Genomic DNA, 15197 nt, shown 5'->3' with positions numbered 1-15197 from the left:
ATTTCAATGTTTCACAACATGTTGAGATTGTTTAAGGGCACATGTGGTTCTCTTTGCTTAAATGTTCAAAGTAGATAGCATACTTTGTTTGAAATCCCTGTGGAAAGTAGTTTAAAAAACAAACCAATCCACCCTAACATTAATGTAGGTGGAGAAAAAAGGACAGTTCCCGTCTCAGGAAAAAGTCTGAGCTTTGTGCTAATGACACCAGCCCTCCTTGCACAGGTATGCCCTTCACAGCAGCTCTGTGCTGTGCTCTTTGGGGTGCAGGTATTTGGACCTTCTGGGTGCTGCCCTCTCCTTTCTTCCACTTTGGGTCAGCATCGGTATGCACCTAATTTAGGATAAACATAAATTTTGCGTTTTTTGCCTCACTCCCTTATCTTTCAAGCTAATTGAAATAAACTACATAAGCAGCCAACAAACAGAAAACAGAGCAGGTAGGTGCACCTGGAGTGCCTAGAATGCGCACTGTCCCCCATATAGCTCAGACTCCTAAGTAGTGTGTGTTGACTCCAGCAAGTCTTAAGTCTGTTGACAGCTGAAGGCTTGAATCAATTTGGCTGTAGTGATAATCCCATACTGTGAAGTGCTATTCTGGAAACTTGGACATTGACCCAAATGCTTACTCAGTTTGCTCGTGTGTTTCATAATCTCTTTTCAGTTTGTTTTCATTCCCAAGCCTGAACTGAATTATTTTACAAGACACTTCGCAGAAGGTTGCCTGGCAGGCTGAGGAGGATCAATTTTTAAATCATACTGGGACCGGCCACTCTAATTTCTTCCCCTTTTGTTGCACTGTGCTACTTATGTAACATTTGAAGGAGACACACAGGACCTTACAATTGTTGGTGCGCTGGTACAATGGAAAGTACTTAACCTGGTGGCTCTTGGCTTACTAGGCTGTCCTGACAGATAATTTTTAGGAATTAAGAAATCTATATAAGTGTACATTCAGGTTTCAGTTCAAATATGTTACTTACCTCTTCATCTTACACTTTTCATGTGATGCATTGTTCCAGCACCAGAGACTCAGTGGACAGCCTGCCACTGAACTCTGCATTCCAGCTGACTCCTCCTTTTCTCACGAAGATTCTAAATAATGGTGTATCATTATAAATGCTTAACTCTGTCAATTTCTTTAGGCTCAAAACATTAAACACCAAGGCTTTCTGAAGAAGCAGCCTCTTAACTCTGTTGTTCAGAAAATCTGTAAGGAAGTAGGTTTTTGTTTGAGGCTGTTCAAGTAAAATCATGGACTTTCAATACAGACACAAAATACCTTTTAATGACTAGACAGAAACATTATGTTCAAATCAGACCACATGTCCAAAGGCAGTCAGACTGCACAAACAGTCCTGGCTTTCTTCTGGTCTTCCAGCAGAAATCTGATGGCTCATGTAGCTCTTGGCTTCTCATGTGTCCAGGACCTGGACTTCTGTCCCCAGTTCTTGGTGCAGTTCAGAACCTCTCAGCTGCTCTGCTGGCCACTGCCCTAATATTGCCATAAACTTTGGATGGAGGACTTCCTGCAGAAGAAGGCAAAAATCCAGTCAGGAAACAAGATAATCTGTCACAAAAATGGATGTGTTTTGCTCACACCTGTGTTAAAAGTGGAGAACTAAGCCAAAGGGTGAGAAGGAAGGTCAAGGTCAGTCACCCCGTCTTACTGCAAGTGCAGAGCTCAACTTCTGCTTTAAGAGTGGGTTGTTTCCTTTGGCTTTTGAGACCCTTTAAGGAATGCTGCCGCTAAATTAAAAAGCAGTACATCTTTTTGCAATTTAGTGAGGGTTTTGGAGCCAGAAAGCTAGTCCTGGATTCCCTGCTTCTCCCTGCAGATTTTTCTCTTAAGAGCAACAAGCCAACTGCCAGCAAGCTATTTGCTCTAACTGTAGGTGTGGACAGGACAGGGAAGAGGGCAAGAGCCACAAAGCAGTTTCTCAAACTGCAAGATCTATATGTAGTGAAGATTAGATAAGAGGACTTACCTAAAATTAAATTGCAAATTGCTGTTCGTGCCATTTTGATGTTCTGAAAAGATCCCAAAATATGAATTTTTCTGTAAAAAGCAAAGTAGTAGTAGTTAATGGAAAGTAATTTAGGAGATTACACAGAATAGAGTTGGAGGTTAGAGATAAATGTGGAATTTTGCATCAGTGTACTAGTTTCATTCCTACACTTGTAAACAAAAAAAACCCCAACCGAAACCCACAAAACCTGTAAAATAAGACCTGTGCTCTTCTAAATCCTTTTAAAAGAGATTTTACCATTTGCAAATTTAACAGTGTAGCATCTTTAGGAGGAAAATGTTGCTGTGTTGGTGAGTTAAACTTTGATTATTCATATGAAGGAATTCTTACGCTGTGGGGAATGACAAAATTCTAGGTGTGCTAGTGAAACTGTCATTCTCATAACAAAAGGTCAAATGACTTGTGTTCATTGATACATTCTCTTAAATTACTACTCCACAACAGTTTAATAAAATCTAAGTTATCTTTGTTCCTGGCACAGGACATCGATTAGCTAAGAGGGGGTTGTGCTTTGCCTGGGACAAAGTCAGTCTGTACTTACGTGTCAGCAAGAACGATGCGTGTCCTGGTCACGTTTTCTATGGTGAATTTGGTTTTTCCACCTTTCCCTGCTATTCTCCCTATTGCTCTTGACAGATGATCTCCTTTCAAAGGTTTGACTGGAATGAGAATAGCATGCCCAGGGTAACAGCAGTATGTTCCTGTTAACGCTTCCCCATGTCAAGTTGCTGAAAACAATTTGCACTACAAAAGCAACTTCAGTGGTCAACACAGCTCTATCTGGATTTCTGCTTTTTTTTGACTACTAGTGCACACTGCATCCAGTGCTGACACAGGGTTTATGATGCACGAAAGTCTCCTTCAGAACTGCACAGGAAGGCACTGCACTTCATGTTGAGGAAATGGAGTCAAAGTGCACCAAGTTAACACCAGTAGAAATGAAGTAGATCAGGTTTAGATCCTGCTCTACAGGGGACTCCAAGGAGTCCCAGTACTACATAAAATTAGATGTTGCTGGCCTTCCAGATCCTTGAGGGCAAATGATAAAAGTGGAGCAGGGGGAAAGAATAAACAAACCCATACTAGCATGACACACACGTGACTTCTTGAATGCTGCAGCAGAAAATACTCACCGTCTGTAACTTCAAATGACTCTAGAAAAAGATCATCTAATCTGATGAGAGCAAGGGCATCCTGAAAGAGCAGGAGATCTGTTATTAGCAGTTATTTTGTTCCAGTACCACAGCTGAAAGCTGTTGTTCTCTTTATACACATAACCTAGCAAATCTAGCTAAAAACTTAGCTAAAGTTAAATCCACTTTTTTCAACACAATACAAATATTTCCATCTAGAGAACCCTACACAGGCTTGGATGCCCCTGCATTCAGCCCTGCCTCCCCAGCACTAGTGAATCCAGATATAGATAGTACAAATATAGAGCAAGGGGCAGTGTCTACAACACTGAAAAAGGGTTTGTCTTCTCCAACAGGCGCAGTTCTATTTAGTATCTACTGATGATCTGGATGAAGGGATTGAGTCCACCCTTAGCAAATTTGCAGATGACACCAAGCTGCAAGTGTTGATCTGTTGGAGAGCAGGAAGGCTCTGCAGAGAGACCTGGGCAGACTGGATATACGGACTGAATCCAACAATATGAGGTTTAATAAGTCCAAGGGCTGGGTCCTACACTTTGACCACAACAATCCTGTAGTGCTAAAAGCTGGGGACAGAATGGCTGGACAGCAACTAGGCAGAAAGGAACTTGGGGGTTTAGCTGACAGCCAACTGAACACAAGCCAGCAATGTACCCACATGGCCAAGAAAGCAAATGGCATCCTGGCCTGTATCAGGAACAGTGTGGCCAGCAGTTCTAGGGAAGTCATTCTTCTCCTGTATTTGGCACTGTTCAGGCCAAGTACTACACCTTGAGTACTGTGCCCAGTACTGTTTTGGGCACACCAGTTTAAGAAGGACTTTTAGATGCTCAAATGTGTCCAGAGAAGGGCAGCAAGGCTGATGAAGGGTCTGGAACAAAAGTCCTATGAGAAGTGATGGAGGGAGCTGGAGGGGCTCAGCCTGGAGAAAAGGAGACTGAGTGAAGACATTATCACTCACTACAACTGCTTGAAAGGAGCGTGTAGTCAGGTGGGGATTGGTCTCTTCTCTCAAGCAACCAGTGACAGGATAAGAGGACACAGTCTCCAGCTGCACCAGGGGAACTTTAGCCTGGATATTAGGGAGAAGAGCTTCACAGAAAGAGTGATTGAGCACTGGAATGGGCTCCCCAGGGAGCTGGTAGAGTTACCATCTCTAGAGGTGCTTAAAAAAGGACTGGATGTGGCACTCAGTGCCATGGTTTAGTTGATAAGGTCATAGGTTGGACTAGATGATCTCAAAGGTCTCTTTCCAACCTAGCTGATTCTGTGAGTTTTGCACAGACTGGAGGTTATTAGCTTAGGCTTAAGAAAAATGAACAGTCTCTACCAGTGCAGAGTACCTCAGAGACAGATTATTGCTTTATGCTTGTCTCACACCACCTATGTCCTCTGTTTATGTGCTGTTTGAAGGCTGCTTTTTTATTTGGCATTATCTTAAAATACTGGGTATCTATTCCAGTCACAATTTCTAGAAAACCACCTACGGATTTTTCTTTCTTTATTTCGTACTCTAATTTGCAGAGAGCCCAGGAACAAATCAGCAAACTGGAGCAATCTCACAATCTGGTTGTTGGGAGACTCACCTCTACTTGAAATCCAAGTATAAAAGCTTTCACAAAATCAGCTGCTTTTGTCAGAGCACTGAGATCCTTTGTCTCTTGGCAAGTCTGCAAGACAAGAAGTTATGTTTGCAAATTAAGACTAGGCAATTTAGGAGCAGAACTTAAAAAATCAGCCTGTGCTTGGAGGGGAGAGAGAGAAAAGCTGCTGAAAATCCATACCACCACTGACTTGAGTGGTCTCCACCTTTTTGGTGGAGAAAACCCAAAACCAATACAAACTAAACTGCAACAGCAAACATCAGAAAAAAAGAGAAGGATGGTGATGGCCAGGAGAGTTATTCTAATGACAATATTATAAATATGCCTTAGCAAGTGAATGAAACTAATTTCAAAGTTTATATTCATGATGGATATGGGCAAAATGAAATCAGCTTTATTAAGAACAAAACTACCTTGTTTTTCATCAGACATGATTTTGTACGAAAAAGTGGTATTAAAACCAAAGGGTTTTCTCCTGCACCGTTATTGAGTGAATCCGCAGGATTTCCTGCTCCTCCCTACCTTTCCCCTGAAGTTAATTGTAGGAAGTGTTAATAAGGGATAATTCTGTCACTTTTCCTCCAGTTCCTGCCATCAAACTTATGATAACATTTCACGGTTAGGAAGAAAAATTCCTATGTCCATATGTCCTATGTCCATATTACTAATACAGTGAGTCATATGTCAAAACTTTGGATATACCCTTAAAAACATTCCTCAGAAGGAATAAGGATAAAGAGTGAGCATGATTTACAGGTTTATACTGGTGTCTGTCCCTAAGGTATTCCAATGCAATCCATTAAAGAAAAATCACATGCTCTTAAACTGTAGGCCCTTATCATCTGCCACAAAGGCATTAGAAGATTCAGTGCCCCCTTAAAAGATACTTTAAGTTTAACGTCAGGTAAATAGCTGGAAAACATTGGATTACAAAATCGTATCTAAGACATGGATGAAAATTCTTCCTTAATGCTATAACTTTCTCCTACAAAATTAAACACTCCCACAGCTTCTGCAGGCTCCTTCTGGAAAAGAGTTGTATTTTTGGATCTTACTTGCAGTAACTATTTGTTCTAAGCAATAACTGTCAGATTTAATCCCCAAGCAGGTGACACCACACAGCTTCCATTTTTCCAAGCATTATATGGGACTTAACAACTTCTCTAGTCTTTAATCGAATCTTTTAATCTCTGGACCAAGAACACCCACGAGGAGAGGCCCTGCTTTTCAGGAGGTAGAATCATGGAATGGTAAGGGGGTGGAGTGGACCGTAAGATCGTCTAGTCCCACGGGCAGGGACGACTGCCACTAAACCAGGCTGCTCAAGGCCTTATCCAACCTAGCTTTGAACACTCCCAGGGCTGGGGCAGCCCTGGGCAACCTGTTCCAGTGTCTCACCACTCTCACAGTAAAAAAAAAGCAGTCTTCCTAACATCCACACTAAACTTTCTATTTGTACACATAACTCCTTGTCCTGTCACTACAGTTCCGGACAAAGAGTGCCTTCGAGGCCCCTTCAGGTATTGGAAGGCGCCATGAGGTCTCCACACAACCTTCTCTTCCAGTTACCTGGGAAGGCAGAAGTTGCTCCCCTTACCTTTATCTCAACATTTCTCGTTTTCAAGTTGAACCTGATTTGAAGCTGCAGATGCTCCACGATGGGCGTGAATATCTTCATCCAGCTCTCCTTAAGCGGCGTGTACCTGTTGGCCGGCACAGGAATCTTCCTCAGCTCACCTTTCCCAACCTGCCGGAGGCGAGAGACCGCAAGCCGTGAGGCCAGGGACGGCGGGGAACCGGCGGGCGTCATTTCCTCAGCTCCCCGCGTACCCCGAGCGTCTCGACGGCCACGGGCGGGAACGCCGGCCGCTTGCTGGGCCGCGGCTCCGCCGTGTCCATGGCAGCTCCCGCCGCCGGCTCCTCGCCGCCCGCCCGCCGCTTCCTCCGGCTCCGCCGGGACACAACGCTGGTGAAGCCGCCGCCCGCTCCAGCCTCGGCCTCCATGTCGGCCGCACAACGCGTGGTGCCGCTTGCGCCGGAAGGCGCTGCCGGGCGCTTCCGCTGCATCCGCCGGGCCGGAGCGGGGCGGGGCGGCATGTCCGCGGCGGCGGGGCTGGAGCGGCCGCAGGTGGTGTCGCACGTCCAGCAGGCGCTGAGCTACACCGTGTTCGACTGCAAGTGGGTGCCCCGCAGCGCCCGCCTGCTGTGCCTGGGCAGCGCCGCCCGCGGCACCGGTCTCGTCCAGCTGTACGAGCTGCACGGAGCCCGCCTGGAGCTGCTGCGGGAGGTGAGCGTGGTCTCCCTCGGGAACGGCTGCCAGGGCGCTTGTCCAGAGCCCGGGGATAAAAAACAGGAGCCGATTTGCGTGTTAAATGTGATACCCTGTCGTTTCTTGTTAAGGAGTAACCTTACCGCTCTCCACGGCTCCCTGGAAGGTGGTAGCCATGTGGGAATCTGTCTCTTCTCCCAGGCATCTAGTGACAGAGCAAGGAGACATAGACTTAAGCTGCTGAGCTTTAGATTCGACATTAGGAAAAATTTCCTCATAGAAGGGGTCATTAGATATTGGAATGGGCTGGCCAGGGCAGTGGTGGAATCACCATTCCTGGAGGTGTTTAAGGAAAGGCTGGATTTGGCACTCAGTGCCATGGCTTAGTTGACGAGGTGGTGGCCGGTCATAGGTTGGACTCGACGATCTCAGAGGTCTTTTTCAATCTAAGGCTGTGATTTTGTTTACTGCCATGTTTTGTACGTTGTTTTCATATGTTATGTTATGGCTTTTTGCTTTCTGCCTGTGTTTGGCTTTTTTTTGGGTGGTGTTTTCATTTGTTCGTTTGGGAGTTTTTTAGTTGCTTTAGTTTTTGGTTGGTTGGTTGGTTTTTGATTAGTTGTTGGCGGGGTTTTTTTGGTTGGTTGGTTATTTGCTTTTATGTTTTTTTGGTTTTTTTCTCTCAGATTGCCCTTTGAGTGTTTGCTTCTTCTGAGGCATAGCAGTTCCTCAGGTGCATAAGGTCCCACCAGGCCACAAGAGTGTTTTTCTTCTAGACCAGTAAACTGGACCCTCTGCTTTTCTGTGCACAAGGACTGAACTCAAAGTGTAGCTTGCCTTCGATAGCATTTTGATAGTATTCTGTGCCAAATATCTCATGTGTGTTTCGCTGACACTTTTTTTGTCCCTATGCATTCCCAAGAACTGTGTGGTCTGTGGGTGTTTTTGCCTTTTCCATGTGCTGACACAGATGTTTCCTTTCTTTAAAAGATTGAAAAACCCAAACCTATAAAATGTGGGACTTTTGGTGCTACATCTCTGCAGCAAAGATACTTAGCTACAGGAGATTTTGATGGAAACCTTAACATATGGTAAGCACAGATATTCTCTGAAAGTATTTTCGCTTAATGTTGTCGTTGTCTGTCTGAACAGAGGTTTCTGTTTGTGGCTTTTGCATGAGATGCTCTCCATGCTGCCCGTGGTTGGGACCCAGTGCAAGCTTTGCTGGCTGCTGTATTTGGACCATGCTATTTTGTAGAAACAACACAGAATTCTGCACTGTGTTTCATTCAGTGCTGCTTCATTCTCATCTTCTGTGTGCAGCTACAAAAGCCTGTTAAAGTTCTGTGAGGTTGTCCTCTGAAAGGAGGCTGAAAGGAGGCCTCTGAATTGGATGCATGAGTACAAACAAAAGGTTATGTTCAACCTAAATTTCTTGCCTAAATTAAATATATATTTTTAATATTGAAATTTCAAATGCTTTCTCTAGGTCCCTGAATTATTTGTAATTAATGTCTAGGTAAATATGATCAAATAAAGTAGTAATATCAAAGGGAGATTATTTATTATCATCATTATTATTATATTGCCCTGTGCCAAGGAACTTCTGGTTCTTGTTGGAATAGCAAAAATTACATGGAACAGTTACTGGTTGAAATGTAAAATAAAATTCTGAAGGATTCTTGAACAATGGGAATCAGTGGGAAAGAACCATGGAACTCATGGCTGGATACAATATTCACCTGAAATTAAAGAGCAGTAGTCAGAGCTAGGTGGGGATCAATGAATCAAGTTATTTTATAGATCTACTGAAAGTAAACCTAATTGGAATATTTTGATCTGTAGCATGATTGCTTTTTGAGTCCAGCATAAAAACTGGATCAGAGCAGTTGCTGTGAGGAGTCCCACAATTGCCTTTACAAACAGGGAGGTCCAGAACAGAGCAAAACCTTTCGTAGCAGTCCAAAGCACTAGCTAAAGAAGGAATCAAAGACAGACTCATGGTTCTTAGTGGTGATATCCATATTTGTTCTCACCATTAATCTGAGCTTTTATGATTTGTGCTCAAGTTTCCTTTCATTTTTTTTACAAATCCTGAGTGTCAAGAAAAATGCCATGTTTTCTGTTCTTTTTCTTTCTTGCCTAGGAATTTAGAAGCTCCTGAAATACCAGTGTATTCTGTGAAGGGTCATAAGGAAATCATAAACAGTATAGATGGTGTAGGTGGCTTAGGAATTGGGGAAGGTGCACCAGAAATTGTGACTGGCAGTCGAGATGGTGAGTTAGTGAACTCTGCAAGTCTTTCCAGTTCCTCTGAGCCTGCAAGCTCTTGATGGCAGGGCATGGTCTGCCATCGGAACTAGTTACAAGCTGTTGCAACTAGTTCTTTGTACACTGTCTTTTGACTCTTGCTTGGGACCAGTTTTCTCTAATTCTTATAGAAGCCACAGATAAGCAAAAGGTACTGTTATCATTGGGCATGGGACAGAAGGAATACAAACCAGAATAAATGTAAAATATAAGCAAGAGAAAATGTATCTTTAACAAATGCTTTCACTGTTTCTGTTGGTTTTGTGGTTCTTTCTTATATACACGAAACACAGTGAGGCTTTCTAGAATTGAAAGAGTCGCTCCTGTTGCTTTTGAATGATTAGGATGAAAAACAAAGGCTTTCCTGGGAAGGTGAACACAGTATGACAGTGTATTCCTAACACAAAATCTATTGTCTTTCTTTCCCAGGAACTGTGAAGGTGTGGGACCCGAGGCAGAATGACACTCCTGTGGCTAATATGGAGCCTGTACAGGGGGAGAGCAAAAGAGACTGCTGGACTGTGGCATTTGGTAATTATCTGGCCATTCCTCCCTCTCATACAATCGTGCTTTCATGATTATCAATGTATTTCAGGATGTTATGGAATACTTTATTTTGTATGGATGCATAAGTAGCAGGTATTGCTTTTCTACACTGTGAAATTTATGTGTGGGTCAAAATAAACCAGTTTTATGGGTTTGTGATGGTTAGGTTTTGGACTCATTCTCTAATCACTTTTGGTCACCATTTATTGTTGGACTTGATAATCTTGGAAGTCTTTTCCAACCTAAATGAATCTGATGATTCTGCACAGATAAGCTGTGCAAGCTTTATTTATGTGCCTAGGAATGTAAAAACAGTATATCTAGCTGTGTGGTCTTGAAGGAGTGTAAATGTTGCCATGTACAGGGAACCCATCACTCTTGTAGTGTACTTCCAGCTACCAAGCATTCAGGACTTAATTTAATAGTAGACCCTTTAAGAACTAATTAAAGAAAACAGCAATGCTTGATGTGAGCTCTATGTTTTTCTTTGGAGAGAGCAAAGCTGCTTGTGTCCTACACAAGAGTTTTCTAGACCCCTTTGGTTTGAAAACCATCCAGTTCACCACATTGTAATATCCCAACAATAACTTGTTGTTGTTGTTGTTGTTGTAAAAATGTAAGTTGAAACTGCAAGCCTGGGACTTCCAAAATTTACAGGCTAAAGAGGTTTTGTGTTTTCTGGTTAATTCTCTCTCTATGTCCAGGCAATGCTTACAATCAAGAGGAACGTATTGTATGTGCTGGATATGACAATGGGGACATTAAACTGTTTGACTTAAAAACCATGTCACTACGATGGGAGACCAACATTAAGAATGGGGTAAGGAAATCATAAAAGTATTTTTCATTCCAGCTCCTATGTAGGATGAAAAAATTAAAAGGATTTTGACTGTGTGAAACTTACCCAGATGATGTTTCTGCTGAGATTGTACCAAGGAATAATTTTCTTTAGGTTCAGCAAGCTGTACCTATTCTTGATTGGGATAGGATGGGGTATTTTTAAGTGGATTCATGTTTTCAGATGAACTCGTTTATTTCCTATTTGGTGATGATATTATTGTGGAAATAACAAATGATTAATACATATTTACAAATCACAAAACATCCATTTTTTTTAAGAATGGCTAAATTACATGACTGAATTTATCTTGTTTTATATCCAGGTTTGCAGTGTGGAGTTTGACAGAAAAGATATAAATATGAATAAGCTGGTGGCGACATCGCTTGAAGGAAAATTCCATGTTTTTGACATGAGAACTCAGCATCCAACCAAAGGTTTTGCATCTGTTTCAGAGAAGGTATGGGGAAACTGAGAATTTCTTAATAAGAGACAAATTTTCTAAATTCATGCTATCAGATTACTACAGGTATAGTACAAATAGGCAAGATATGACCAGGTTACTTTATAAAACTTTTTTTTTGGTTGTTGTTTGGTTTTGGTTTTTGTTTAGTAAAAAAAATCTGGTGATAATTCAAGAAAAGGCACTTTTGCAGTGAAGTTCTTTAGGACTTTTTTTTAGAAAAGTCTGAGTTTCAACTTAGTATTTTCCATACTGTCATTAAAAGCAGAAAAGGTGTTGAAGGTACTTTATTCTGAATTAAAGAATTTTTTTTTACAGAATTGTCGTGGGTCTAGCGTTGGCTAAATGGCCGGTGTACTCACTAGAATTACTTACTCGTTTCCTGCTGTGAGATAGGATTAGGAGGAAGGCAAAACAGGCTCAAACTTTAAAGGGTACAAAGAAAAACTTTATTACTAGAAACTATAAGAAAAAATAATTAGAATCAGAATAAAACTCTCAGAACACTTCTCCTCCCCCCACAACTTCTTTTCTTTCACACTGGCAACATACAGAAACACATCAGTCAGTTTACCATCTCTAAAAATAGTCTTTCACCAATTTACTTGGGAGAGGAGACTTCTCTTCAGTCTATGGAGATTTCTACACAAGAAAACAGTTTTCTCATGACCTCGATGTCACAGTGTTCAGCCGCCCGGGAGAATGGAAATCTGATCACTGTGTAAAAATCCCTTCCTTGACTAACAGGCTTCCCACAACTGTTATTGAGGACCACATCAACTTATGGGGTACACTTTAAGGATTATAACAGTTCAAACAAAAGCTCACTTCATCTTTGAAAACAGAGGTCTTTCTTCTTCTCTTCCCTGGTGGGCAGCAGAGATCTTCTCTCTATTCAGACTTCTCCTAGGATCACAGCCATTTCAATATCTGCTTACTTTAACACAAATGCCTCTGCTCATGTCTACAGTTAGAACATTTCATCCACCCCATAGTGCATTTCTATGAGTTATAGAGAAACAAGAGTCTCTTCTCCAAAGCTTAAAAAAAGAGAAATTTCAGTCCAAGAGCGAGGCATCTCCTTCAGTCTCTTTCATCTGGAACCTGACTCTTCCTTTTGTCTGACCTTGGTTGTTTTCATGCTGTTTCTGCTGTTTCCTGAGCCCTGCATCAGAGAGCCCGCCCAGCCAGGCCCGGGCTGGCGTTACCCTCTGAGATCCAGAAATAAAAGAGCCTTCCCCAGGTTTCTTCCTCTTTACACGTGTGTTTCACAAAGGTGCATAAACTTTCTCATTGGTGTAACGTGTCAATATTAAAAATCAGATGCTGATGGGTCCCTTTCAGATCCAAAGGAGGGTGCCCAGGTCCTGACAGGGAACGATTTCAGGAAATTTAGACAAACCACCAAAAGAATAAAACAAATTTAATTAATTAATTAATTTATAAATAATTTTGCAATAAAATATGAAAATAAATTGGTTGTTCATTTATTGCATTTAAGCTTTTCCTTGTGGACATTTGCAGACAGATATGCATTAAGTCAGAGGATGTGTTGAGGTTTTTCCTGAGTGATTTCTGTTGCCCTGGTGAGGTTTGACTGGTTCACTTTGTGTTGTGTTTGCACAGGTTTGTAGCACATTCTTTTCCAGTAATCATTTTAAGATATACCATATAGTGAAATTAACTGTCCACTGTGGGAAGGCTGGGCTCTCTTTATACAAGTGATCTCTGTGTTTAAGATTCTGTGTCCTTTCCTATGAAGTTCATCCCCAAATGACTTCTCTACAATGCTTATTTCTTTTTATTAGGCACAAAAATCTACCATTTGGCAGGTTCGGCACCTGCCACAGAACAGAGATATATTTATGACAAGTGGAGGATCTGGGAGCCTTCATCTCTGGAAATAGTAAGTGATCACTTCTCTAGGCAGGAGTAAGAAACCAACCATTTAATGTTTTAAGAAATAATCTTTCTGAAAATGATGAGTGGGGTCCTGCTTCCAACCTCAGAATATCTGGTTAAAATTATTGCTTGCAAACACAGTAGAACGGATGATTTAAGTGTCAGTACTTGATCTGGAATCTTGAATTAATCCCTAAGAGAATGTGACAGGTGAATCTTGCTCTTGTTGTCTTAATGTAGTGAAGATCTAATTATATCCTTGGTTAACAAGGTGATAAATGGGAATAAATGGTAGCAGTTACATCTGAGAAGAATTTTGAAAGCCTTGACTAAATGGTTCTTATGTTTATATTTTCTTACATTACATGGAAAAATAATTTAATTGCCCTAAATGCAACGAAGTTGGTGCATTAAGTTTCAGAAGCATAGCTGTGATGAAATTTTTCTGCCTGTGGTAAAAGCCAACCAGTTTAAAAATGAAAAGCTATAGGATAGGGCTGTCAGGATTCAAAATTTTCTACCTCCTTTTTTCTTTCATGAAATATCTACTAAAGCATGCAGTGTAGATATAGATGGATATGATTATTTGTTACTTTTAAGAAATTTATTTACCTTATGTCTATAGCAGGAAATAAAGAGGATGATGACATATTTGTATCAATAAATTCCTAAGTACTTGTTTTTGTTTTACATTGGCAGTGAGTATCCAGCCCAGCGCTCGAAGAAGGATTCAGAAGGATCTGAGATGGGGGTGGCAGGGTCTGTTAGTCTCTTGCAAAATGTCACTCTGTCAACACAGCCCATCTCTAGCCTGGACTGGAGCCCTGACAAAAAGGGACTGTGTGTCTGTGGGGCTTTTGACCAAACTGTGAGGGTGCTGATAGTTACAAAGCTTAACAAAATTTGACAAAGAAAACTAGAGTTTTTGATGGGAAAGCAATATAGTTTGCAGTCTGTAAATATGGGAGGGGGAGCCCTTCTATTTCTAATTTAATTTCTTCCTTAATAAAGCTGGATTAAAGAAATAGAAGCCAGATTTTTCTATTGAAAGTTCAGATATGTGCTTTAAGAGTTGTTTTGCTGATTGTGCTGTGATGGCTTGAAGTTGCCTGGGCACAAAATTTAAACTTCTAGTAATGTGAATTTACACTTAAAATAAAATGTGCCTTTGTGTTAACACAGGTCTGTAATTTCAGAGTTCACTTGGGTTTGTGTTCAGTTTATTCATAGTGATCTCTTCACACTTGTTAAATGGTTTGCTCTATTATATATAGTATTGTCCATGTGCATTCATGCAATGGGAACTACAACAGAAACTACTTGTGTTATTGGATTTATTAATTAGAATGTCTGTTAAAGTGACTTAGGCTTCTTTAATACAATAGAGGAATTATAACAAAGGCTAAAACATCCAGGTTTAATGGAGTAAGGTTTTTATTGAAGCTCATATTGAAAATAAACTATCAAGCAAAATGCACTGTTTTATTATTTTAGTTGGGTTTCCTGTTAAGTTTATATGTTCTGTTGTTTTTATATCTGTTTTCAAAATTATGTTCTACAAATAAAATTATATATAATGTTTTCTTAATATGAGAAAAGTATATTATTGAAATAAGAGATTTAGAGAAGTAATATATAGAAAAATCTCACAGGATATTAAACTCTAGACTTTGTGGAATGGAGAAATCCTTCATACCTGTGTAGCAGAGCGTGGGCAAGAGGAACATTTCAGTAGACCATAAACACAGTGTGTCTATGGAAGTCCTTGGTTTTAGTAGGTCACTGGTACTCTCCTCTAGCTTGTCTACAAACTTAGGTTCTTGTATCTCAGATTTAGCAAGGATCAGCAGGGATGAAAACACAGGCAATGTAGGCCAAATATTTTGTAGAAGACAAGGATTTATGAGATTCAGCTGCCTTCCCTAAGACTTGATGGTTTACTTGTAAGTGCAGTATTTAGTATATGATTTTTTTTGACCCAAGTAATTCAACCTCCTTTTTTGCATAGTGTAATGTAGAGAGCATATTCTGAAATTATCTTAAATGTCCTTCTTAGAGTGCATTCCAGCAGGAGGGAATAG

At 41.0% G+C, this 15197-nt stretch overlaps 1 protein-coding gene across 1 annotated transcript; it reads left to right on the top strand.

Annotated features, from left to right (window-relative positions):
* Positions 1 to 6618: 6618 nt before the first annotated feature.
* On the top strand, positions 6619 to 14704 carry DNAAF10 (dynein axonemal assembly factor 10). The gene is made up of 8 exons (XM_056487676.1): positions 6619 to 7075; positions 8048 to 8148; positions 9204 to 9334; positions 9797 to 9898; positions 10618 to 10733; positions 11077 to 11211; positions 13023 to 13120; positions 13816 to 14704. The coding sequence occupies exons 1-8, from the start codon at positions 6686 to 6688 to the stop codon at positions 14021 to 14023; spliced, it is 1281 nt and encodes a 426-aa protein (XP_056343651.1). The 5' UTR covers positions 6619 to 6685; the 3' UTR covers positions 14024 to 14704.
* The last annotated feature ends 493 nt before the right edge of the window (positions 14705 to 15197 follow it).

The sequence above is a fragment of the Oenanthe melanoleuca genome, chromosome 3 (genome assembly GCF_029582105.1).
Source record: "Oenanthe melanoleuca isolate GR-GAL-2019-014 chromosome 3, OMel1.0, whole genome shotgun sequence".
NCBI classification, from domain to species: domain Eukaryota; kingdom Metazoa; phylum Chordata; class Aves; order Passeriformes; family Muscicapidae; genus Oenanthe; species Oenanthe melanoleuca.
Note: the sequence above shows the minus strand (reverse complement) of the source record. Positions and strands in the feature narration are given on the sequence as shown.